This window comes from Suillus plorans (assembly GCF_016647745.1).
Source record: "Suillus plorans strain S12 chromosome Unknown HD556scaffold_34, whole genome shotgun sequence".
Taxonomy (NCBI): Eukaryota; Fungi; Basidiomycota; class Agaricomycetes; order Boletales; family Suillaceae; genus Suillus; species Suillus plorans.
Window position 1 is genome coordinate 208,254 of NW_024537418.1, and position 22,352 is coordinate 230,605.

The window sequence follows — 22,352 nt, forward strand, 5'->3', positions numbered from 1 at the left end:
GTGTATTTTCCCTGTGCATGCCAGCCGTTGTGGCGAGTCCCGTCTCAGGGCCATCATGATGGTTCTGGCATATTTAGAATTTTGGTGACTACCAAGTTTCCTCGCTACGGCCGTTCGAGAGAATCCCTCGGAACTCGAGTACGCGTAACGAACATTCGACCCTTTCTGACAGCCACGGCTCACGCGATCATTTATTTTTCAGACGTCCCTGTCGCTCGCCAAAATAACTACGATTCACACCAGGTATGCGTGTGCTGTGTTTGCGCGATAATCCGGCAGTGGACTGTCTCAAGAAGGAAAAACCAGCGCTCATCAAGCGTCTGCGTGAGCTTGAGAGCAGTGGAGCCGTGGCAGCTGACAGCCAGGCTGACCAGATAAAGACCGTCTGATGCTTTGCTGTAAAAGTAACAGATGTGAAACTTGGGGTTTGGATATATGCGAGCACGACATGATGCAGTTAGTAGGCATTCCGTTCCTTTCAATTCTGATTAGACCTAGTCTCCCCAAGCCAGACCATTAGTAGAGGAAGGAAGACAGTCGATCCTTCCAATAAAGGATTGCCTCGCGAACCACCCTTCAAGCTAGTACGTGTTTCCTGGATCTTATTAGAGATATGAGATAAATAACCTTCATAACAGTGACCTGCAAACCAGGCTACCAGGACCAAACGGCTTGAAGCATACATAATCGCCCATCTACACACAACTCGCCACCGCAGGTCTATTTCATGCGACCTTCCAAGCCCAAAAGGGACCTAGCCCACCGACGTCAATAAACACCCTCAGCAAAGCACAAGCACTCACCAAGCGGGTCCGGTCTCTCATGCATTGCCCCCGTCCACATCCCCAAAAACCCAACCGCCGCACCTGGCCCTCCAATTTGAACTGCCTCTGACGACCATTCTGGTTCATCTGACCCAGCTGCAGTAGATACCTTCGAATCAGTCAGCAATATGTACGCAAGGTACCATAACTAGTATGCTACAAGATGGAAAACGGAATGCTTACTGTTTGCCATCGAATAGCCCCATCACCGATCATGCTCACTGTACCAGTGACTTTGCGTAATTCGTTTGAACTGCGATCAGACCCTAAAGATTCACCCTCGAAGTGGATGGTTGGGAGGGCGCGAGTGGTGTTGCCTGGTGGGATGCGGGATTCGGAGTAGCCAGTTATACGAACAGCAATGGGTATGATTCGGCAAGCTTCTTGGATGTCGTGTTCGAGGAACCTTTCTGGTGCGAGCTATAGCGGCGGTGGATTAGAGGGTACGCTTTTCAGATGATGTGGCTCACGTTGTGCACTGTAACAGAAGCGTTCAATATGAGAAGGTGTAGGATGGACCGAGAGTACTTACTCAAGAGATCTCGGTAATCAAGCCAGCAAACACATCGCCTGTAATATCAACGGAATTGAGTTTTTCGAAGTATGTATAACCCGAAACTTACTTCCAAACACCACTAATACCTGCCCAATCCCATTCCTCAACTTCGCTCTGCTTGCTTTTCTCACTGCCCTCGGATCTATCTCCCTCCCCAGGTCGCTTTGCCCATGCATTCCAATACCCAGGTGATCCACCGATGGACATCGCATACATTTTGCGCATATACGGCAAAACGTCACTTGCCGAAAACGGAGGCGGCATCTCCCTTAAATTCGCCTCCACAACGATACGCGCAGACGCAAGCCACACATAGTCCGGTATGAGCTCATACGGCTCGATTGGTGGATCCACATCAGGAACGCGGTGCCCGTGCATCAGTCCAAAGTGCATCAGACCCAAGTCGTCATCGTCATCGTCCTCATCTTCGTTCTCATCTTCACCCAAGATTTCAAGATGGTTTGACTCGGGTGAATCGGTGGTGTTGCGTCGCACGGGTTGGAAGGGACCCCACATGCGTGCAGGTCCGAGGTAGCGCATGTCGTAGACACGTCTGCGTGCAAGGGTGCGGACATCAGCGGACTGCCCTTCAGGGGTGTATAACAAGGGTCGCGAGCGTGTGATGGGTAGGGGAGGCATGTCTTCGTCCTCATCAGGAGCAGAAGTTGAGTCTAGTGATACTGACGTAGATGCTGCTGGCGAGGCTCCAGGAACGGATGTGTATGCGAACTTGGGTACTGGCGCGGCAATAGGTATAAAGCCGGTACAGCAGATGAGTTTGTGGAATAGCTGGCCGACTACTGATCCATCCCACTGTGACGCAGATGTTAGAGTGGGCTGGTACGGCGCACGACCCTGGACATCGAAGGACAGCCTTGCCATTAGCGTGCGCGTGAGCTCAGGAGGGAATCCGAATTCTAACAAATCCTGAAGCCACGGCACATTGACGCTACCGAGCATGGCACTGTAATTGGCTGTAAGCAAGTGAAGCAGGGGCGGGAACAGGGGAGCGTTGATCATGGGTGCGAAAGGGGAATTGGACTCGGGAAAGTCATTTAGGATGGTGAGAGATATACGCGGGGATGACGGGAAGGGCAAGGAGGTGGTGATGACTGAGAGTAGTGCCTTCACCACGGATAATGGCACTGGGATGTCGAGACCCTTCGACTGCGAACTTACTGGGGCAGTCGTTTGGACCGGACGTCTGATATACCTAGCTGCGCTGATACGGTCAATGTATTCTTGAGTCCAGTTAAACTCCAAGTTATGATGACCACCTGACATGGTGTTCAGATGATTGAGAGCGGGTCTGGGATCATCAAAAGTAGTAAGGAAGATCTCCCGCCAGAGGTGTTGGTCTGGACAACAGTAAATTAGCTCGTAAAAGGACTTGCTGGTCTGGGAGAGCGCTGCTATGGAATTCGGATCCCCGGAGGCTGCGGCCACGATAAGCACGGCTTCAATGAGTTCTGCGGGAAGGTTAGCGATGGCAGAAGCCATGTCCGAAGAGTTGGTAGGTAAGGCCAAGCTCTCTGTGCAGCTGATATATAATATCACACACAGTCGTCACGTGTAGCCGCATCAATAAGCAATCGTAAAGGACGATAAATCTAGTATGCAAAAATGTCGTGTAAGATGCTGAGCAGACGGGTCCTCACTCTACAGTACCAGATGCTGTTATAGAGATTTTGCTGTTTGTGCGCCCACTCCTCGTGCCCTGAGTTTCAATATTCCTCACAATATCCATCCCATCTTCTACTTCACCAAAGACAACATGCTTGCCATCCAACCACGACGTGACCACTGTGGTGATGAAGAACTGCAAAGCATCAATATTCAATCCAAAATTCAGCAAATAGCCACGCACTTGAGAACCGTTGGTGTTTGGGCCAGCATTAGCCATGGACAACAATCCGGGCTTCTCGTGCTTCAGCTTGAAGTTCTCATCTATAAATTTAGATGGTCGCCACATGGTAAGGAAGATGAACTTCAAAGGAACCGACCTGCGAACTTCTCGCCGTATATCGACTTCCCACCCGTTCCATCGTGCCGCGTGAAATCACCCCCTTGAAGCATAAACTATAAAAAGACCATATTCATCAGCCATAGGAGGTGTCAAAGAGGAAGAATATGATTACAGCGGGAATGACACGGTGAAAAGTGCTTCCAGCATAACCGAAGCCGTGTTGGCCCGTAGCAAGCTCTCTGAAATTCTTCGCGGTCTTTGGGACGACGTCGTCGTATAGCTTGAATGTTATACGTCCGGATGGCTTGTTGTCTATGGCAATATCGAACTGAATTTTAAAGAAGACTTGGTTCTGGTGAAACCTGATGACATTTGTTGAAACTTACGAAGACCCGCGAAGACCTGGTAGGTGCGTGAAATCAAAATTTTGACGAGTGAGTAAGAATATATTTACTTACAGAGGCTTCGCAGTCGACGCGGAGGTCGTGAAACGACGAAGAAATGAATTCAACATGGGTTGGTCAGATAGATATGATGCACCTGCAACAAGTACGAAGACACCTGCACCTGTCAAAACAATTGTTTTTTGCAAACCCATTCTACTCAACACAGCCACCACTCAACCGAAAAAAAAACTAATAAATAAACCATTTAAGCTGCTAACTGTCATAATATTAATCAGCATAAATACTGTCCGCGCTTCTGGTCGAGGGACGACAGTCTCGGCTACTTACAGGCTAGTTACAGCTACCTCATCAAAGTTCAAACGTTCACTAGCTGGTTTGCTGCCAACCCACATTACTTAGTTCCAGTTGCTTGTTATTGCAACACAGTCACGGTTACCAACAGAGGGCTGAATTCAAAATGGTCGGAACACTGACTCCGATATATAGTCGCTATCCTTCGAAAGCCGGAAATCGGACTTGGCCTTCAATGTTTTCTATCTCTACCTGCGCACTCAGTCTCCTTGACTCGAATAATGAATTATTCGATAGACATAATCACTCTGAGTCATGCATGGCCGTGAACCGATTAATCAGGATTCAGGGAGATGAGCGCCATTTATCATGTCATCGAATTCTCGTTATTTATGTATTTTTTTTTATCAACATTACTACATAGTATCCCGTTGAGCTGTGCCAGGCTGTGCCAAGGTCTAATTATCCGGGTTCCCCAGTGTCACGTCCTTCGGACTCCTTCCCCGCTGATATAAATGTCTCGGATTCATCAATATTTGGATCAGGCGTGTCTTCACCCATCACAGAGATGCGTCGAGTCCACCTCGCCGTGCTCCTTGGCTTTGCTGCTTTCGCCACAGCTTTGTCATCACCCTCTACTAGTACTACTCATAACAACCACCGCTCAACCAAAGATCCCAAAGTGCTAATCCTTGGAGGAGGCGTTGCTGGTGTTATTGCCGCGCGCACATTGCACCGCAAGGGTATTGACGACTTTCTGATTGTTGAAGCGCGTGATGAGCTAGGCGGAAGGATGCAGGATTATACCATCGGCGTCCCCGGAAAGCAGTACACCATCGAACTCGGTCCTAATTGGATCCAGGGAACGCAGACTGACAATGGGACAGCTAATCCCATTCTGACGCTCGCTCGAAAACACCACGTTAAGAACCAGTATAATGATCTTGATGGCAGTGTCAGTACGTTTACCATTTTATTTTCATCTTATTCTGTCTGGACTCATCACTAGTGAACAGCGACTTATGACTATAATGGGTTTAAAGACTATCGTAACCTCCTGGACACATCAGTTGATCAATTCACTCAGATCGGAGCTGTTGCAGGTACGGCATTGTGCAGTTTGTCAGCTGTGCATGTTCATATGTTCCATAAGGGGGACGTGTCAAGACGCAGCAGGTTGACCTCAGCCTTCAAAGCGCGTACGGCATCATCGGCGCAACTCCAAAGAACATGTACGAAGCAGTTTGCCAGTATTATCAAGTCGACTGGGTACGTGCATCTGTCCTATCCAAGCATACCGCGTTCCTAATTTCAAACTCGTCAGGAATGCAAGTTTTTTTTTCTTAGACGTTTTCATCCTGCTGATCATTGCAACTGCACATCCAATAGATGCACAGGTGCGAGAACTCGATCACATTGTTCGGTGCGATTCTCACTGTCTCGTACTAGTCCCCAGACCAGAATTCGTGGATAGCATCAGCTTGGGTATTTACGTAGTATTCTAGTGCGCGCCTACCAGCCTGACAATCCCACAGAACAACAACTTTACCTTTGACGTCGATATGGGTGGCTTCTCGGACAATAATAACCTCTGCATCGATCAGCGTGGCTTCAAAACCATCATCCAGGCCGAGGCTGCAGATTTTCTCCAACCCGAGCAAGTCTCCCTGAATTCCATTGTCACGACGATTGCATACAGCGGGGATGGGGTGACGGTCACACTAAAAGATGGTACTACTCTCACCGCGGACTACGTGCTTTGCACGTTTAGTATTGGAGTACTACAATATGGTGATATCGCGTTTGAGCCTGCTCTTCCCTCGTGGAAGATCGAGGCCATTCAGAGCATGGTCATGGTAAGTTTACTCAGTGCTAATATTTTCGACGACTCAACTACCCCCCCAGGCCACGTACACAAAAATATTCTTGCAATTCAATGAAAAGTTCTGGTTTGATACCGAGGTATGACTGAACATCGCCGTTAAATGGTTCTTTGACGTATCTGGAATAGATGGCCATCTATGCAGACAAGGAACGGGGGAGGTATCCGATCTGGCAGAGTCTTGACCACGTTAAATTCTTCCCTGGTTCTGGTCTCGTCTTTGTGACCGTCACTGTAAGTCCGCATGATTCATGGTCTATGCACCTCTGTCGCTCATTCCAGGGACATTTAGGGTGATTACTCACTGCGCATCGAGGGCATGCAGGATTCAGATGTTCAAGAGGAAGTCATGGAAGTCCTCCGAGCCATGTACCCCAACATTACTGTCCCTGATCCTGTCGCATTCCATTTTAAACGCTGGCATGCGGACCATCTCTTCCGTGGTTCCTACTCCAACTGGCCTCCTTCTTTCCTTCCCGGTCACGCGGAAAATCTGAGGGCTACTGTAGACAAGAGCCTCTGGTTTGCGGGTGAAGCTACGAGCTTGAAGTATTACGGTGCGTGTTTCTTCTGACTGTCGTTTTTTTGTGATATAAATTTGTGTAGGTTTCCTTCATGGTGCGTATTTCGAAGGGTTGAACGCTGGGGAGGAGATCGCCAAGTGCGTTGAGGGCCCTGCATGCATTGGGCGGGAGCATCTGAACAGTGTGGTCGATGCTTCCCCTTATCCGTTCGTATCTATCACGCCTTAGGTGCTCATAGTTATCGCAATCTTTAGTATCGTTTTCGAGCACCGCAATTATTAACTCTTCCCAAAGGAACGACCCTCCTCATGACCCGGTCCGAAAGGAATGAATATGATCGTTCCTTTACAGTAGTGTCCTGACTTACAAGCCTGATAGCGACGGGCCCATGGCCTACATAATATGCGCACCTTCACGAATCATGAGTACTCGCAGAATATTTTGCAATAGGGTTCCACTTGTCAGTCGCCAGTGCTGGTCAAGATTGGAATGACATCATTCTAGCAGTTGTGAGACACAGTCTTCCCGATGCCGTGACGCAATCGGATCGTCGGATGTCTCACAAATGCGAATTTCATGCCGTCGTCAGTCTGCGTATAAAAGCTAGCTGCCCTCTACTAACATTGCTACTTCATTTCCCTTCACCTCGCTTGCTTTACGTTTAACTTCACGCTGCATCACCGGTACCCTATGAGACGACTACGAACAACGAACTCAGCACGATTCAATCGATCTCGAATATGCGACTCAGACTACATGGGCTTATTCTGACACAAGGCTCGAGGGACTTTCAAGGCTTAGTGACTCGATCACCCCCTCAATTAAAACGACTGATCGATGTTTACCATGATGGGCGACTACTGGTACCCGATCTCCTTGCTGTATCTCAATACCCCGACATTCGAACCACGCACCTGGTACGATCTAACCAATTTCGAGCATACGATTTCGACACAGACTACTTGAATTTGCTCTGGCACGAGGTTGGATTCGCGTTTTTTCGGCCTTTACGACTTTGACAATCATTCGATGTCCCGATCGCCCCCCCGCAAATGACTGGATTCTATTGATCTTGCGCGTAGGCGACTTGGACTTGGACTGCCTGGACTTTTCCTCTGTCAGCCCAACCGTAAACTACTCTTCCGGTGGGTCATCGTTACTGGACGCAACTGGCCAATTCGATTCGTGGTTGCAGTCGTACGACAGGACCTGTACTCCCACTAGGTAGTAATAATCCTAAACGGAACGAGAGGTACGAGCGGTAGGGGTAGCGGTAGCCCCCTGATGAGAGCTTTCGCAGGCTCGAAACCGCTAGTCTCACTTCGCTCTACTAGCCTCCCTCTGTCCCAACTAACAGAGCTTTGTCTTAGGAGACGGGCGCCTGCAGCAGGCGCTGGCACTCTGCTGGACGCTTCCCTGTCAGTTCGCTAACGCTCTTTCAAAGCTAAGATGTGGCAATTTGATTGGACTGTGCAGCCGCTCGACACATTGCCCACAGCACATCCAGATCTACGGTGAGCCTCTTACCGTTCTCTAATCCTAAATTTAATTAATCAAGCCCACGACCTCCAGCCCTTTCCCTTTCCCTAAAGAAAGTAGTGCATGTCTAGCCCTGCAATTGCGATGTACCCGGAAGGTCTAGTACAGGAACGTCGATACATGAGGCTTTAGATGAGAGCGGCGGCGTTGTTTCTGCTCTCATTCTGTCTTTCACGAAATTGATACCTGTGGCGAACAAAAGATCTGGTGAGCAATGTTCGTGTCTGCGTCACCTCTCGGAATTGACCAATTTTGATTGTGCGAACATAGTAAGTATGCACTTGAAGGAACCATATTGTAAGCACGATGATTTCTTGCACGGATAATTATTGCTCCGATGCCGATGCGGCCTATTTGACTCCGCTCTTTCCCTGCGGCTTCTGGTTTTGCTATAGATCTAGCGTGACTCAAACATGGTGTAGGCTAGACTTGCGACAACGCATCAATCGTTTATGAACGAGAACACGATCGTCTTATCATTCAACCTGTGCTACACTCTATTCATTCGCATGATATCTTGAGCCGAGGTAGTTTACATTTAGATCTGACGCGCGACGAGTTTCATCCCGCCAGCATGTGTCGTAGTCACGATTCACCGTGTGCAACATAAATTCTTGATGACGGGGAGTCCGTAGAATGCTGTTTGATCGACGTGTACAGCGCTAGCCGCTTAGTAAGCACTTGTATGAGCTCGCAGCTTCAAGCACCTTGCCGCTTTCAAACACATTCCATCTGCATCTGCAGGTCACCTGTAGGCCGTCAATTTCCTCATGGTATGATATGTTTGTATTGTCACATCGTATACCAGCTGAAGGTTCAAAGTCAGCACTGTTCAACTTTCAATCTCTACTTTTGGTCATCTTGTTGATGATCTGCACTTGCACCTACGTCCGTGCAGTTGCCCCACGTCTAGTTGATAGAAACAAGGCAGGGTATGTTGCTCATGTTGACTGCCAGATATCCGTAAATGCTAAGAAAGTAAACAGATTTCTCGGACTTTTCTTCATGTCTGCGCGGATAGGTGCGGTTCTCATACATGCGACTTCCTGCTGGCTTCCTGAAGAACAGTACCCATTCCAACATATTTACAGGAGAGCGCCTCTCCCCATATGTCGCATTAGCATGCGTGGCCATGGCGGTGACAATGATCGCACAGTAATCATACAGGATTATATTATGTGTACAGTGATGAAGTTGACCTATTCGCCGTCCGCTCGACTACTGACGTGCCATCACGGAACCGTGTTCGGAACAGTACGTTTGCATTTGTGAACAGGCCCTCCTTCAGTGAAACGACTATAAATTGAGAGCCCTTGAAACGAGTTCGGAATAGGTGGCCAATGTGTTGGGTATGGGAGAGGTCGAGAGCGGCATCAATTTCATCAAGAATGTACATGGGCGCTGGCTTGAATTGGAGAAGGGCCATAATGAGAGAAAGTGCAATCAAGGAGCTGTGCAACACTCGTCAGTCACAATATCTCACTGATAACTGTATCGTACCGTTGGCCACCACTCAGTTCCGTTAGACTTTGTTTCCAAACAGTCCCCAGTTGTACTTTCACCTCAAGTCCCTGCACTAAGTCTTGACCTTCTGGAGGCTGAAGTTTGGCGAAGTTGCCAGGTAGCAGTTCGGCAAAGATACCACCAAAATCGCTGCACAAGTGGGTGAGTGACGATGTAATGACTGTGAAGGAATCACCGTACCCGTTCACTTTCTCCCATGTCTTCTGGAGGGCATCACGCTTATATCGGTCCAACTCCTCTATGGTGTCTTCGATCTTTTCTTTGTCCTTCAGAACTGTGGACAACATCTTCTTGAGGTCTGATTCCTTCTTTTCGACGCTAGCCACAAGTCATTCAAATTAAACCAGTGTCTTGCGGAAAAGTCAAAGACTTACGTGTCAATCATGTTCATGACCTTCGGGTTGACCTTCTTTTTCATCCCCTTTTGCTTCTCTTCAAGCTCGTCTGCTTTAGCTCGCAACGAAGGCATATCTTGATCAAACTCATACTGTGAGCCAGGTTTGCCAAAAGACCTTCAATAACGTCAAAGTATGTTCAAAAAAGAGCAAGGGATTACCCACTGATATTCATCCCGAATCCATTCATGCTGCTTCTCCAAGTCGGTCACAAATTTGGCCTGCGTGACTTTATCCTTTTCGAGTGCGACAACATCGTGTTCCAGCTTTTTCAGCTCGATTTCTGTGTCGGATACCCCCTTCTTCTGATCGCGAATAGCATTCTCCAGGTCTTTGAGCTCGTTATCAAATTGAGTCAGTGTTGCCCGTTCCTCCTGAAGCTTGTGCTCTGCTCTTGCGTGGTCTGCCTATGTCACATGAGAAGGATTTGCGAGGACACTGGAATTGAAGAAAACCATACCTCATGCTTGGCAAGCTTAGTATTGAGCGCTGCCATGTCCTTGTGAAGCTTGGCGATCTGGGCGTGAGCATCTTTGATGCTGTCCTGGGCCTCCTTGATATCCTTTTCCATTTGTTCTGGGAGTCATTAGCGAGCAGAATAAGAAATTCAAAAACTTCCTTACCAAGCTCGAGTACGACGGTTTGATGTTCCTTGTGCTGCGTCTTTACCACAACAGCTTGTTTCTGAAGAGCTGCCTTCTGCTTGCTAATATCGGCCTGCATAATTGTCAGTGTACTCGAAGGATATATGAAAAGGGTACTCGCTTTCAATTCATTGATCTTGCCTTCCTTGTTGTTTTTGAACTCGTCCATGTCCTTTTCGAGCTTACTGCACTCCTCCTTGGCGGCCTTTTGTTTATCCTTGGCTGCCTGGACAGCCAATTTTAAAGCATCAATCGTCTTCTTCAGCTCTTCTACCTCAGCACCGAGCTAGATGACATTGGTTATTGAATATTGAACTGGACAAATGATGACGACTGCACTCACCCTTACAGCGTTGCTCCCTTCTGCTTGCTGCTCCAAAAGACTGACTTCGTGCAACTTGATGTCGAGTTCGCGAGTGAATTTTCTCCATGTTTCTTTCTTCTCTCGATTGGCCGCTTCTGCTCTTTCAAGCTCACTCAAACGAGACTGTGCCTCTCCCAGCTTGCGCTCTGCCTCGAGGAGTTCCTGCACCCTTAGTAGTGTGCCGCTTCCGCTTGGAGCTGCTCCTCCACTAAGCGTACCAGAAGGGTCGTACACGTCACCGTTCAAAGTGACAGACCTAACCTTTGCACCGAATGTGACAGCATTGGCAGCTTCAGCGTCCTCGCAAACAATGGTGTCTCCGAAGACGAACGCCATGGCACGGGCCACTTCCTCTGGGTAGCCGATGAGCGATAGTGCCAGGTTGGCTTTACCCGGTGCAAGCTGATCCACCTGCGCTAATCTCTGGTAAAAATGAGCATCCTTCCTTCGTTAGCTGGGCTTAAAAGAGACACACCTGAGCATTTAAGACGAATGAATTTATTTTATTCAGTGGAATGATGGTGACGCGCTTCTTCAGCTTTCCGTTCTGGAGTAGGTCCTTGCCAATTTTCTCATCTTCAACGACGACGTTGTAAAGCTTGCCGCCGGCAACGATTTCTAGCGCCTGAGATTTGTTCTGGTGCTGGGGAGGGATCGAGGTCAGGTTAGCGACCAACCCCTTCACCTTGGTGCGGTCGAAATTCGGGTGTGGCGTCGAGTAATCAAAATTCAATGACGATAGGCGTTGTTTAACTGCATCGCGCGCCTGTACGACCGTTATATATGGGCATTAAATATAATATAAAACATAGAACATACCTCGGTAAACTGCCGGACCTGTCCTTTCGCTGTCGCTAGAGAGACTTGGCTTTCTTGCTCTCGTTCGGCGCTCCAACCACAGTCAGCAACTTTGCGTTTGAGTTTCTCGGCTTCCATCCGCATGTTTTCCATATTACGCTTCCCTTGACCCGCTTCTTTCTCTACGTCCCTCCACTTTGCCTCCAATAACTTTAGCTCCTTCTCACTCATGTTGAGTTTTACGCGATTCTGCTCTTCCTCAGCCGACCCTTGGGCCATGCGGGCTTTTGCGTCTGCAAGCTGACCCATGTAGCCACCTCCAGAGTTTCCGGTGTTGCTTGATGAGAGACCAGTGAGCAGCGTCTGTAGCAGCTCCTCTGATTTCGAGAGCGATCCTTGCGTATCGTTGTGCTTCGCTTTAACGGACATATAAGACGACTCGAGTTCTTGGGCCTGGGTACGCTTTTCTTCGAGAGATTTAAGGAGCTCTTGTAGCTCTGCCTCGGCACTGGCAACGCTTTTATTTTCGTCGGTGATATTGCCGTTCGCGAGATCGACTTGGGTTCGAATTTTCACCAGTTCCTTTTCCAAGAGCGCTACTTCCTCCTCCATCTTCTTGAACCTACCACCTTTCTTCCGCTCTGCTTCCCGTTTCGCGTTGACCTCCTGCACTTCCTTCTCGGCTGCCTTCATCTCCTTGATAAGCTTCTTTTTCCGCTTCTCTGTCGTTTCCATCTCTGCTTTCTTGTTCTCGATATCATCTTGCGCCTTCTCTACCCTCTTATTGGCGCCTGTCCATTCCCAAGCGCGCAGTTTCCTGCCAATCTTCTCCAGTTCTGTCCGGGTCTTCTGAAACGCAATAAATTGACGTTTCTCTTCCCGGAGTTTATCTAGCTTGGGTGTGATCTCCTCCTCAAGGAGAGACGTTATCTCCTGCACGCGCTTTTCCTTCTTCGACATTGTCTTCTTGGCCTTGTCCTTTCGATCTTCGAACATGCGAGTACCTGCCGCTTCTTCCACCATGCCAAGGATTTCTTGTGGACGCATGTTAAGGACCTGGTCAAAGGTATTCAATCCAAATTTGCGAAAGTGACGACAGTGAACTTACCTTGGTGATGCGGCCTTGCATGATGAGGAAATTGGGATTATTGATATTCAGCTGTACACTCTGGAACAAAGTCTGAATATTGTTCTGCTGCGATTTGTGACCATTTAAAAGGTACTTTGATATGTTTGGAAGTGCTATCTGTGTGAGACATGAGCTTCGAACACAGATGCGTTGCAGGTTGTGAACGCACTTGACGCGTGACTGTGATCTGCTTCAAGTTCTCGAATCCGACTGGACTCTTCTCTCTATCTGAGTTGTCAAAGACGATTGTTACGCTTGCCTTGGTAACGCCAGCCTGGCCTCTCTTGTAAATAAGATCTTGTTGGTTTTGAGCGCGCATCTGCGGCGTGCATGAGTATGATGGTTGATGTGGGACAAAGACAGCCCGTACTCACCTGAGACATATTGGTGATACCAAGCACAAAGCATATTGCGTCAAGTATGTTGGACTTGCCGGATCCATTGAGGCCAGTGATTGCATTGAATGATGGATCCCAACCCGTAATCTGAGTTCGAACTGGATATGATTTGAAACCTTTGAAAGAAATGTAATCTAATAACTCGTTTATTTACTTAAAGTCATACCTTCGACCACAAGTTCTTCTATCCGCATGATTGAAGTTTGGTGTTGAATATAGTAGGACGCGACGCGACGCGTGTTTGTGGCGGAGATTCATTTAGTTTGCACGTGACCAATGTTTTATATAGAAATTTTGAGCCAAAAAATGTTCCGTAAGTCATTATGTACTAATCGATGACATCCTTCTTGTGTATGGGGAAGCGTCTGTGCTGTGTGACAATTAAGCGCGAGGAATTTGGCGTCTATCAGTTTAGTCGTTCTCGGATGCATGTCAGCTGGAATATGATTTGGATCATTGTCTCGTCTTAAGTACTTCCGTCTAACCAAGTCCATAATATTATTCGATACTCGGGGTTTGTATCATAGATTAGCGCAAATATTTCCTTTTCGCTTCATTTTTTGCGTCAAACTTAAACACACATGAAGCTCGGGGCGAGAGATCTTCTTTCAAACGACCATTAGATTGTTGGCGATTTGGCCAGAACTGCCACCTATATAACTCAGTATTTTTCCTATCATGTCGCTGTCAGATTTCTCCGACTTGACAGATTTGTCTTCTGACGATGATGACTTCCCGCCGTCCAAAACAAGTCGGACAACGACTCAGACGTCAAAGAAAGGGAAAGGTACCAAAGAATACAAGATTTCGGGCGTCTTGCGTGCGCCACGGACTACATCATATACAGCAAAGTCACTCTACGGTAAGGCGAGCTGCTTACTAGTGGTGTTTATCTGCATCACCCTTCTTGCAGACCAAATCATCGAAAATGCGATTGACCTTGACCCAGAATACCAACGTGGTGAGTCTCTCGCCTTGAAAAACACGGTTTTTTTGTCACTTGGCTCGCAACATCTTCTGATGAGTCTCATTTCATTCGTAGACGTTGTATGGCCAGAGCTAAAGCAGTCCGGTCTTATCGACTCTATGCTGCGAAACTACTACATGCCTCCAATAATATTTGGCAAGTCTATTTGCCACCCTAGTCTGCTCATGCATTGATAGGCAGGGAATCACTAGCGGTGTCAACAGCCGATGATGGCAGTGAACTGCGAACTTGCATAGATGGGAAGCAAAGGCTGACTTCAATACAAAGGTATATACAGTAAATGAACGGGAATAATTTGCTGATATACCACAATTTTGATTCAGGTTTATAGATGGACAGGTTTGTAATTCTGCCATTTGCAGTCTCATCGCCTTGCTAAATCTGGATTCTGGATTTACTAGATACCACGTTAGTCGATACATGCTATTGCTGCATGCACTCACTCCATTTGGCATGCTATCACAGATAAAGATTCGTACGTCCCTCTAATCTCCATATGATGTGTATTATTAAATACTGTCCAGGTTCACAAACGAAAGACTTTGGTACAGAGGATTCGCTAGTAATTCTAGGCGAAAGCTCCTTCCAAAACAACTTATTCATCAATTTTCGAACAAGCAGATTGTATGCGTCGAGTACAGCGACATCAATCCAGATCAGGAACGCGAGATCTTCCAGGTAAGTGCTGGGGCCTCGTTGCATGCTACTAGCTCACACGATTATTAAGAGAGTGCAACTAGGGGTTGCGCTTACTCCTGCAGGTCAGCACCGCTTTTTCATTGTTGTACAGTAGCTTGATGCACACCTTGTAGAACGCATGCAAGCAATTGTTGGCCCTTGGCCTACGGTCATTCGGGAAATTCAAAGCCAAGTACTTGGCGAAGATGGATTTCAGGGTTACCTTGACTGGGGTCATGCACGAGGACGTGACTTTCAGTGTGTGGCATCTATAGGCTACCTTATTGAGAACCACCCCAAGCCTACTGTTCCTTCCGCCCCGACACTTGAAAAGTGGCTCTTGAAGAGCGACCCCGTCTCTCCGAAGCTTCGCGAGGACTTGCTAGATACGTTCCGTGTCTTTCTCACCCTTGCTCGGGACCAGAAATACAGTCGCTCGCTCAACAAGCCTACTCGTGTTTCTCCCATAGAGTTTGTGATGATTGGTGTCCTAATTTACCTCTTCCGTGATCGGCTGTCGCTTACACAACTCTCCTCTGCCATTGAAAAGATGCGAAAGGATGTACGCGACGACCACCAAGATATTCGAGCAAATGGCAGGATCACCAAGCACATGTTATCATTCATGACCAAAAGGCTCAAAATATCTGAGCTAAAAACTGATGGGGAAGGTGACAAACCGGCCGCTGGAAAACATACAAAAGCCAAGAAACGGAAGAGGGTTGCAGAATATGATGACGACAGTGAAGAGGAAGAGAAGCCTCGCAAAGTAACTGCATCGAAGGTTTCGAGTGAGCCATTTTGTTAAACTTTGGTTGATAAATTTTTGATTCACTACTTGCATATATAGCTTCAAAATCAAAGTCTTCAGGATCTGCTTCCCAACAGAAGACTGAATCCAAGTCAAAACCTGCGCCAACGAAAGTGTCGGCTACTCCTGCAGTGTCTCAGTCAAAGCAGAAAAAAGCTCCCCCAGATTCTCGAGCCCCTGTTGAAGAAGTGTCACAGGTTCCGGTGCAGGCAACAGCGCCACCTCCAACACCCGCTCCTCCCGCGACATCTACCAGGCCATCGCCACCTTTTGGACAAGTGTTCTCCCTGCAATCGAACACAGCAATTTTGGCGCATCCTACCAGATCTTCCCCTGTGCCCATCAGGACAGATGCTCAGGTTTCTCCCGTGGTAAAGTCAGAGCCACGTATTGCTTCACTATACCCTTCTCCTGCGATTACATCCAATATACCAGCGGCTGATAGACTTGGTCCTATTCGAGCCGCAAAAGAGGCTATTCGAACAAATACTGGTTCTCAGGTCCAGTCTCCTGTTGCTCCTCACACAGATAACGCTGTGGGTTCTGTGTCGAAGCTTGACGTGAATGGCTCAGCAGCTATGCGTGATCCTCGCCGTGCTGCGCCATCTCCAGCGGCCGTCGCTGTTCTGCCACAACAAGGCCTGCACCCGCTATATAGTCTGGGGCAACAATTCCAAATCAATCCTTCGGAGGTTGAAGCCCTTTTGCGGGCGCATGGACTTGTGGTGCCTCATAATCAACAAATGCCAATGAATTCCCCTGTTGCATTGTCTGAACATGTTATGACAGCTATGGGCCTGAATATTTTGAGCGGGGTTAGTACCTCAGCCTCTGGTTCTTCGAATTTCTCGCAGGGCGTATCAGTCAGTGGTTCTGGACAGGGCATGCAACCTGTTCTGTCCTTCCAGCATTCTCAGGGGGGCCCTCAAGCTCCGCTGTACTTGCCTGGCCCATCACAGAATGGTTTATCAAACGGGACTCACCCTACTTCGCATCATTCTCTCCCACCTCGACCGTCATCGACTGCACCAGCCCCGGTCAACACAGTCGTATCAACTGCGCCGATACCGCTGCCGCCGCATTCTGCACCCTCGACTGGATCGTTCAAAGATGAGCGACGATATAGCGAATATGAACGACGGGACTACTCGAGAGGCAGTGGGCCTTATGAGAAAGACTATCGACGTAATGATTCCCGGCGGGATTCGAGTGGGTGGGACAGTCATAGAGGAAGAGATGATGGCTGGGGTCAAAGGGGGAGAGGTGGCGGAAGCCATAGGTGAGCAAATGGCTCAATAGCAAAGACCATGGTTCAAGGTAGGACATGAGTCTGAGTGTGTCCATCCATCCCAGTACTTATGTGATGTTCTAGGCGTCAATCAGGGCGCTAGGTGGTCATTTCTGGGTCTTTCTGCGGCCCTACCAGCATCATGCATTGTGATTGTGTTTCATATTGTTTCATATTTTGCCTTTTTTATCATCATGACAGCATACTTCTCAGACTTCACTGCAACGCGACTGGCCTCGTTCATTCATTATCGCCGCCGTTTATAATAAACACCATAAGTACCACTCGGTTTCCCCCTAGCTTGGAGATAAAGCCAAATTGCACGATATTGTATGAACTGTACTGTGGGTGTTCCAGTTGAAACAATATGCTTCAGTACAAAAACCAGTGTCGATAAACGGGCAATAAATGGTCTAGACGAAACCTTAACTAGGTGATGACGATCATTAAGACCAGTATAACTCCTATCATTAAGACATGAGGCCGAGCTTCGCGGGCGCTATTTGAACCCTGTGCCCCGCCTGCTACCCAGTCACGCCATGCAGCCTGCAGCTCAAGGATGAACGCTTGTGCCTCTGGGCTGTTGGAGCCTTGCACGCCATAAGAGTATGGATTTACTACAGGTGTAAGCCATCCTTCCGGCGTAAAGTGGAGCAGGCCGGATACGGTTGTGCCCGTTCCGGCAAGTGCGGTGGATGTTGTACTGGGCACTAGTGTTGTCGAGGTAGTGGCTATGGAAACAATGGTGCCAGCAGAAGCTAAGAGCGCTTTGCGGACCTGTTCAGCGAGTGGGATGTATGTGTGGATATTGCCAAGGAGAGATAACCGATAGACCGTGCTGGCCAGTAACGCAGTTGATGAGGCATCATGGAACGTGGCATTATTATCAGCGTAATTGTAGAACAATCCGTTGGAGTTCTGGTCTGGTGATGAGACATATTCTGACAGACCGGTTTACAATTGGACGCACAATGCGGGAATACATCGCCCCGTGAATCTCATGCACCCAATGTGCAAGGTCGTTCTGTTGACTCTTAAACGTATTCGCGAACGGGGAACGTTGTATAGTCCCCAGGACCCGTATCATGCCTGCCGCCGCCCATGCATTACCTGTAATTGAGCCGTGCAAGGAATGAACGCTACGCTCAAGAAAAGTCACGCACCTGTCGACCAGTGCCCATCATCAATTCCTGTCTGACCAAGTTGTACATGCTTCCATAAATTACCGGCTGCCGTGTCTCGAAGATATTTTCGGTACAGGCGGATCTGCGTGTATGCCTCACCCAGGATGGTCTGATTTTGCGTCAGGACACCATAATACGCCAAAAACGGAGGAACCATGTACACCGAATCACTCCTATGTGAAGACGTTAGTTATTCAGGGGAGCCTCTTATACATGACGTTTGTTTCACCAAAGTTGCAATTGGTCCACTCTGTGAGAAAAAGCACCATCTTTGGTCTTGGATACGTTTTGGAATAGGTAGTGGAGTTGGTCCTGTGCCGCCCCTGCATAGTCTAGTCCATCTAGTGCCCCCTGTCCCGTCCAGTTAGCAAGTAACACGGAAACTCCAATACTTGCTGGATCTCCTGCACTCGTATCAGCAATCAGGGGCTGGGGGCCAGTGATATTGGACAAGCTTCGGGCGACGACGATGTTATGCGCGATCGTAAACACTTCGCTAAGCGCACTTGTTATATTTGATGGAATACTGTGGGGAGGCGGAACGGCGTTGAAAGACACGACGGAGTATGTCGGCGCATTGAGCTTCAGGAGTGCCTCGGCGCGCGCTCCATACTCCCAACTACAGAAATAAATGAGGCCACCAGTGAGATTCATAATCCTTGAAGCCATTGAGTGGAACATAGAAGTGGGGCTACTGATGCAGAATGTTGAGTGACAGCATATGCTCACCTATGCACTGCACCCTGGGCCAGTCGCTCGCTGATCACGGATATCTGCGCACTTGCAAGGTTCTGTGCCCTTACTTGACCATACAACCCGAGTAAGAGGCCTGCCACAAAAAACAACACCATGTGGAGTTGAGTGAGAGCGAATGTTCACCCGAGGGATCCGTGGTGCAACATTAAACTACTGGACTGGCTTTAAATAACATCAAGTTCAGGTCCAGTCGTAGTACTGTCAGCGTGCGGAGTTCGGACAAATGCCTGGTCTGACTCCATGGTAGACAAGGTTGATAAAAACACGTTAATTGTCAGTGTCAGCGATCAAGCAAGGAAAAGAACGATACAGTAAGTAATTGACACGAACGGCTGTGCATGCTTTCTCCAATTTATTAATGTTCATGCATGCATTGGTCTGGCGCCAAGAATACAATGACACCCGAAATTGAAGTAAATTGGCGGTTAAAGATAGTCTAAAGACTGACTACGTCATTTGACGATCCCAAAACGCGCGGAGTTTGAAACTTTGCAGGTGCCGTTTGTGCCAGGTGTCGGCTACTCAGAGCACTCATCGATTTTGTATTACCCATCATCTGCGCCTTCCAACTTCGTCCCTCTAAGTGCCCATGCCAGGCTGTTCTGAGATGGTGTGCAGCAGGAGGTCCATGACCCGTCATCCGCATGCCACGGAATATTTTTAGTCAGGATCCTCCTTGCTGAGGGTCCACTGTTCATGCTGAAGATTTAGGCGGTGGGGCATGCATGGAGATGGAGTGTCCTATTTCAAATTTAGCAAGCAAGTACTCTATTATAAGCCAGGCTAGTCCGAGCCTATATGCTAAAACAGTACGAGCTCGATGTTCGTTCGCATGGGACAGATCATTGATCACACGTGAGAGGTTTGTAAGAGGTACAGTACCGTATGAAATACGGCTCACACAATCGCGAAGGTTCAAAACAACTTTGATGATGAGATGCAGCAAGTGCAATTTCTACTAGAACTAAATAGCATCGCCTACCCGGTTACTCCATGATCCGCTTCAATCCCCAAACTGTCGAGCGCCTGACGCCCTCTCCGAACCCAGTGAGACAATGTCTGCTCATCATTGAACCACATTCCCACACTCTCGACACTAGCACGTGGTGCAGCAGCAGGAACATCCTCAACCAGAATATCAGCCATGGTAGACTCATCATTTCCGGTCGGAATAACTTCCTTGTCGGCAATGAGAACAGGTTGTCCGGCAGACAACGCTGCTTGTTTCGCGCGTTTTCGCTGTTTTGCCGCAAGTTTTTGTGCTGCCCGAAGCTCTTTCTTCGTGGGGGGTTGCACTTCCCGAGAGTCTGTGGGCGATTGCAGATCCTCGACCATGTTTACGTCTGAGGCTGGTGGAATGACAATAGATTCCCCTTCAGCCTCAGGAACTGGAACAATATCCCAAAGACCACCAGCTCGAATCCACCCAGCAACACTGCTCTGCTTCTTAATCTCGTCCAGGACACCAATGACTGCAAGAATGGTGGGGTCATAGGGCTCAGCACATGATTGAGATGATATGTGTGCTCTTTCTGCAGACGGAACGGGAATAGAAGACTTCTCGACATCAGTGGAGGTAGAACTGATTGCGGTCGGATCTAAGTTTGAGGAGGGCAATACCATCTCTGCCGACTGGCTTTGGTCCGGCACAAATTCATTTGTCTTTCTTTTCCGCTTCTGAGGTTTGGGCACTCGAGTCGCTTTCTCGTGCTGAAACTGTTGAAGGTCTTTTGCCCTGAACGAGGAGGTATACTCGGGTATACAGACGTGATTGTATGGCTGGAGACGGGCCTTGTGAGGGGAGTCGTCGAGGAGGAGGGTGGTCAAGGCAGAGTGTGCAATCGAGGAAGCCAACCCAGCTTGTTCAGCGGCATAACCTGCTTCTAATGATACCGCGATTTCTGCTGTGCTGGCACCTAATGGAAGCAATGCCCAGGGCTTCGTAAGATCCTTGGTCGTCAGTGCTTTTCGGTCTGCCAATAATATCAGCAAACATCACAAATCATTCAACGATTGATGGTTAAACACTCACGATAGTCCTCCTTACTAAGTCCCAGACTCCCACGGTCCCAGACTGCGACGAGCTTGCTTTTGGCATTACCGAAAACCTTGTCGACCATGTCCGCCACACTGTGGGGTTGTGCGGAAGACCAGACCATGGTGTCCAGCCATTCTAGAGTCTCGGGTGCAAACAGATATGCACGAAATGCAGGTATGTAAGGACGAGGCTGCACTGCGCGAAGACGCGGTGCTGAGCTAGTGTGAACGCCACCATACGCATCTCGTGCGCGTGAATGTTGCGATCGGATGAGTAGAGTGCCATTCAAATCTAGCACGAGAAGCTTTCGAGAGACACGAGGCTCGTCAACGATATATGATGGCTCGAGCGAGAGCGCCATATACGCCGAATCTGGCTCTGCAGATAATGGGGGAGGTGCTGGTGATGGTGATGGTGATGGTGATTTCATATATGCAGGAAGGGGATTCGAGTCAGGTGTTCTTCGACGAAACGAAGGCGAGGCCATATATAGCGTTGGCGAATCAGCATGTTGAGCACGCGAATGGTAATTTCTCTGCGGACTGTCGCTTCGTCTGTTCCGCTGTCTTCTGTAAGAACCTTCAGGACGATTGTAGCCATTGCCATGTTCATGACTGCGAGTGTAGTTAGCGGAGGACTGGTCACGGTAGTGGTTTTGGGCGTGATACTGGTCACCGTCGTGCCAGTAATTATATCTCTGACTTGGTTGAGCATCTGCATGGTATCCATTCGAGCGGTAGTCGTATCCGTACGGCTGCCCGTACGAGCTGCTATGGCTGGAACCACCGTGTCTGTAGTAGGGATCATCTTGGTTTTCGTTATAATGCCGTCTTCCGCGCCACCCACGATTGGGCGACATCAGATTGACTGAGAAAGGGGCCCGAAAGGACACCCACGAACGTAGAGGGATCAGCTTGACGATGTCAGCAGAGAACACCGGTTTATATGATAATCTGATCTTTGACTTGATGCTCCGGGTAAATCCACAAAAAATTGTAGCGCTGTGATCCCTATATAGAACATACTTGGGTTAGGGTTGACACATCCTACCTCAATATGATATTACTTACAGTAAGCAAAAACTTTAGTGTGGAGCCTGGTAGAATTCGACAATGTACTACTAGGATACAGGTAATCTTTTATAGGTAGTACGAATGTGAAAGGGAGGATATAATAAAAAGAAACCAAGATTATGACGACAAGAGGAGTTTTGTGCTGCACCCTGCGTTCAGCACGTGTACAAAGTTGCTACAAAGGTCAAAGGACGGAAAAAGAGCGGAGTGTCCAAGCTTAAGCGCATGGGGAGGGTATGTATCTGTGTGGCTTTTCGCATCGATGAGATACACAGAACCCTTCGATCGGAAGCCG

The 22,352-nt window shown here is 48.4% G+C and overlaps 8 protein-coding genes across 8 annotated transcripts; 3 read left to right on the forward strand and 5 right to left on the reverse strand.

Annotated features, from left to right (window-relative positions):
• Positions 1 to 618: 618 nt before the first annotated feature.
• Positions 619 to 3,287, reverse strand: HD556DRAFT_540488 (uncharacterized protein). Its single transcript, XM_041310902.1, has 7 exons — positions 3,248 to 3,287; positions 3,049 to 3,199; positions 1,448 to 2,990; positions 1,357 to 1,394; positions 1,295 to 1,302; positions 1,008 to 1,244; positions 619 to 933 (listed from the first exon to the last, which is right to left on the reverse strand). Exons 3-7 carry the CDS (start codon positions 2,878 to 2,880, stop codon positions 769 to 771), a joined length of 1,881 nt encoding a protein of 626 aa, XP_041159342.1. The 5' UTR covers positions 2,881 to 2,990; positions 3,049 to 3,199; positions 3,248 to 3,287; the 3' UTR covers positions 619 to 768.
• Positions 3,035 to 3,860, reverse strand: HD556DRAFT_1444177 (cyclophilin-like domain-containing protein; the record flags this gene model as incomplete). The annotated part of the gene is made up of 6 exons (XM_041306737.1): positions 3,035 to 3,199; positions 3,248 to 3,327; positions 3,384 to 3,459; positions 3,519 to 3,674; positions 3,733 to 3,748; positions 3,805 to 3,860. 6 exons carry the CDS (start codon positions 3,858 to 3,860, stop codon positions 3,035 to 3,037), a joined length of 549 nt encoding a protein of 182 aa, XP_041159343.1.
• A 752-nt stretch (positions 3,861 to 4,612) lies between these two features.
• On the forward strand, positions 4,613 to 6,678 carry HD556DRAFT_1238682 (uncharacterized protein; the record flags this gene model as incomplete). The annotated part of the gene is made up of 9 exons (XM_041297991.1): positions 4,613 to 5,003; positions 5,061 to 5,147; positions 5,198 to 5,313; positions 5,494 to 5,529; positions 5,580 to 5,900; positions 5,950 to 6,006; positions 6,056 to 6,160; positions 6,219 to 6,483; positions 6,533 to 6,678. 9 exons carry the CDS (start codon positions 4,613 to 4,615, stop codon positions 6,676 to 6,678), a joined length of 1,524 nt encoding a protein of 507 aa, XP_041159344.1.
• Positions 6,679 to 8,769: 2,091 nt separating this feature from the next.
• HD556DRAFT_1238887 (uncharacterized protein) lies at positions 8,770 to 9,148 on the forward strand (the record flags this gene model as incomplete). The annotated part of the gene is made up of 3 exons (XM_041298002.1): positions 8,770 to 8,921; positions 8,976 to 9,010; positions 9,081 to 9,148. 3 exons carry the CDS (start codon positions 8,770 to 8,772, stop codon positions 9,146 to 9,148), a joined length of 255 nt encoding a protein of 84 aa, XP_041159345.1.
• Positions 9,079 to 13,461, reverse strand: HD556DRAFT_1377928 (condensin complex subunit SMC2). Its single transcript, XM_041303138.1, has 15 exons — positions 13,408 to 13,461; positions 13,218 to 13,357; positions 13,013 to 13,162; positions 12,823 to 12,960; positions 11,736 to 12,770; positions 11,392 to 11,682; positions 10,896 to 11,339; positions 10,674 to 10,838; positions 10,532 to 10,625; positions 10,369 to 10,484; positions 10,074 to 10,315; positions 9,888 to 10,025; positions 9,694 to 9,831; positions 9,490 to 9,642; positions 9,079 to 9,440 (listed from the first exon to the last, which is right to left on the reverse strand). Exons 1-15 carry the CDS (start codon positions 13,433 to 13,435, stop codon positions 9,164 to 9,166), a joined length of 3,549 nt encoding a protein of 1,182 aa, XP_041159346.1. The 5' UTR covers positions 13,436 to 13,461; the 3' UTR covers positions 9,079 to 9,163.
• Positions 13,462 to 13,919: 458 nt separating this feature from the next.
• HD556DRAFT_1238806 (uncharacterized protein) lies at positions 13,920 to 15,715 on the forward strand (the record flags this gene model as incomplete). Its single annotated transcript, XM_041297997.1, has 7 exons — positions 13,920 to 14,103; positions 14,155 to 14,202; positions 14,284 to 14,368; positions 14,410 to 14,505; positions 14,754 to 14,907; positions 14,957 to 14,990; positions 15,042 to 15,715. 7 exons carry the CDS (start codon positions 13,920 to 13,922, stop codon positions 15,713 to 15,715), a joined length of 1,275 nt encoding a protein of 424 aa, XP_041159347.1.
• Positions 15,716 to 17,435: 1,720 nt separating this feature from the next.
• HD556DRAFT_1271507 (Six-hairpin glycosidase-like protein) lies at positions 17,436 to 19,097 on the reverse strand (the record flags this gene model as incomplete). The annotated part of the gene is made up of 5 exons (XM_041299180.1): positions 18,920 to 19,097; positions 18,420 to 18,809; positions 18,170 to 18,363; positions 17,977 to 18,116; positions 17,436 to 17,924 (listed from the first exon to the last, which is right to left on the reverse strand). The coding sequence occupies exons 1-5, from the start codon at positions 19,039 to 19,041 to the stop codon at positions 17,436 to 17,438; spliced, it is 1,335 nt and encodes a 444-aa protein (XP_041159348.1). The 5' UTR covers positions 19,042 to 19,097.
• A 393-nt stretch (positions 19,098 to 19,490) lies between these two features.
• On the reverse strand, positions 19,491 to 22,083 carry HD556DRAFT_1377949 (uncharacterized protein). Its single transcript, XM_041303139.1, has 3 exons — positions 22,055 to 22,083; positions 20,979 to 21,994; positions 19,491 to 20,919 (listed from the first exon to the last, which is right to left on the reverse strand). Exons 2-3 carry the CDS (start codon positions 21,841 to 21,843, stop codon positions 19,925 to 19,927), a joined length of 1,860 nt encoding a protein of 619 aa, XP_041159349.1. The 5' UTR covers positions 21,844 to 21,994; positions 22,055 to 22,083; the 3' UTR covers positions 19,491 to 19,924.
• Between the last annotated feature and the right edge of the window lie 269 nt (positions 22,084 to 22,352).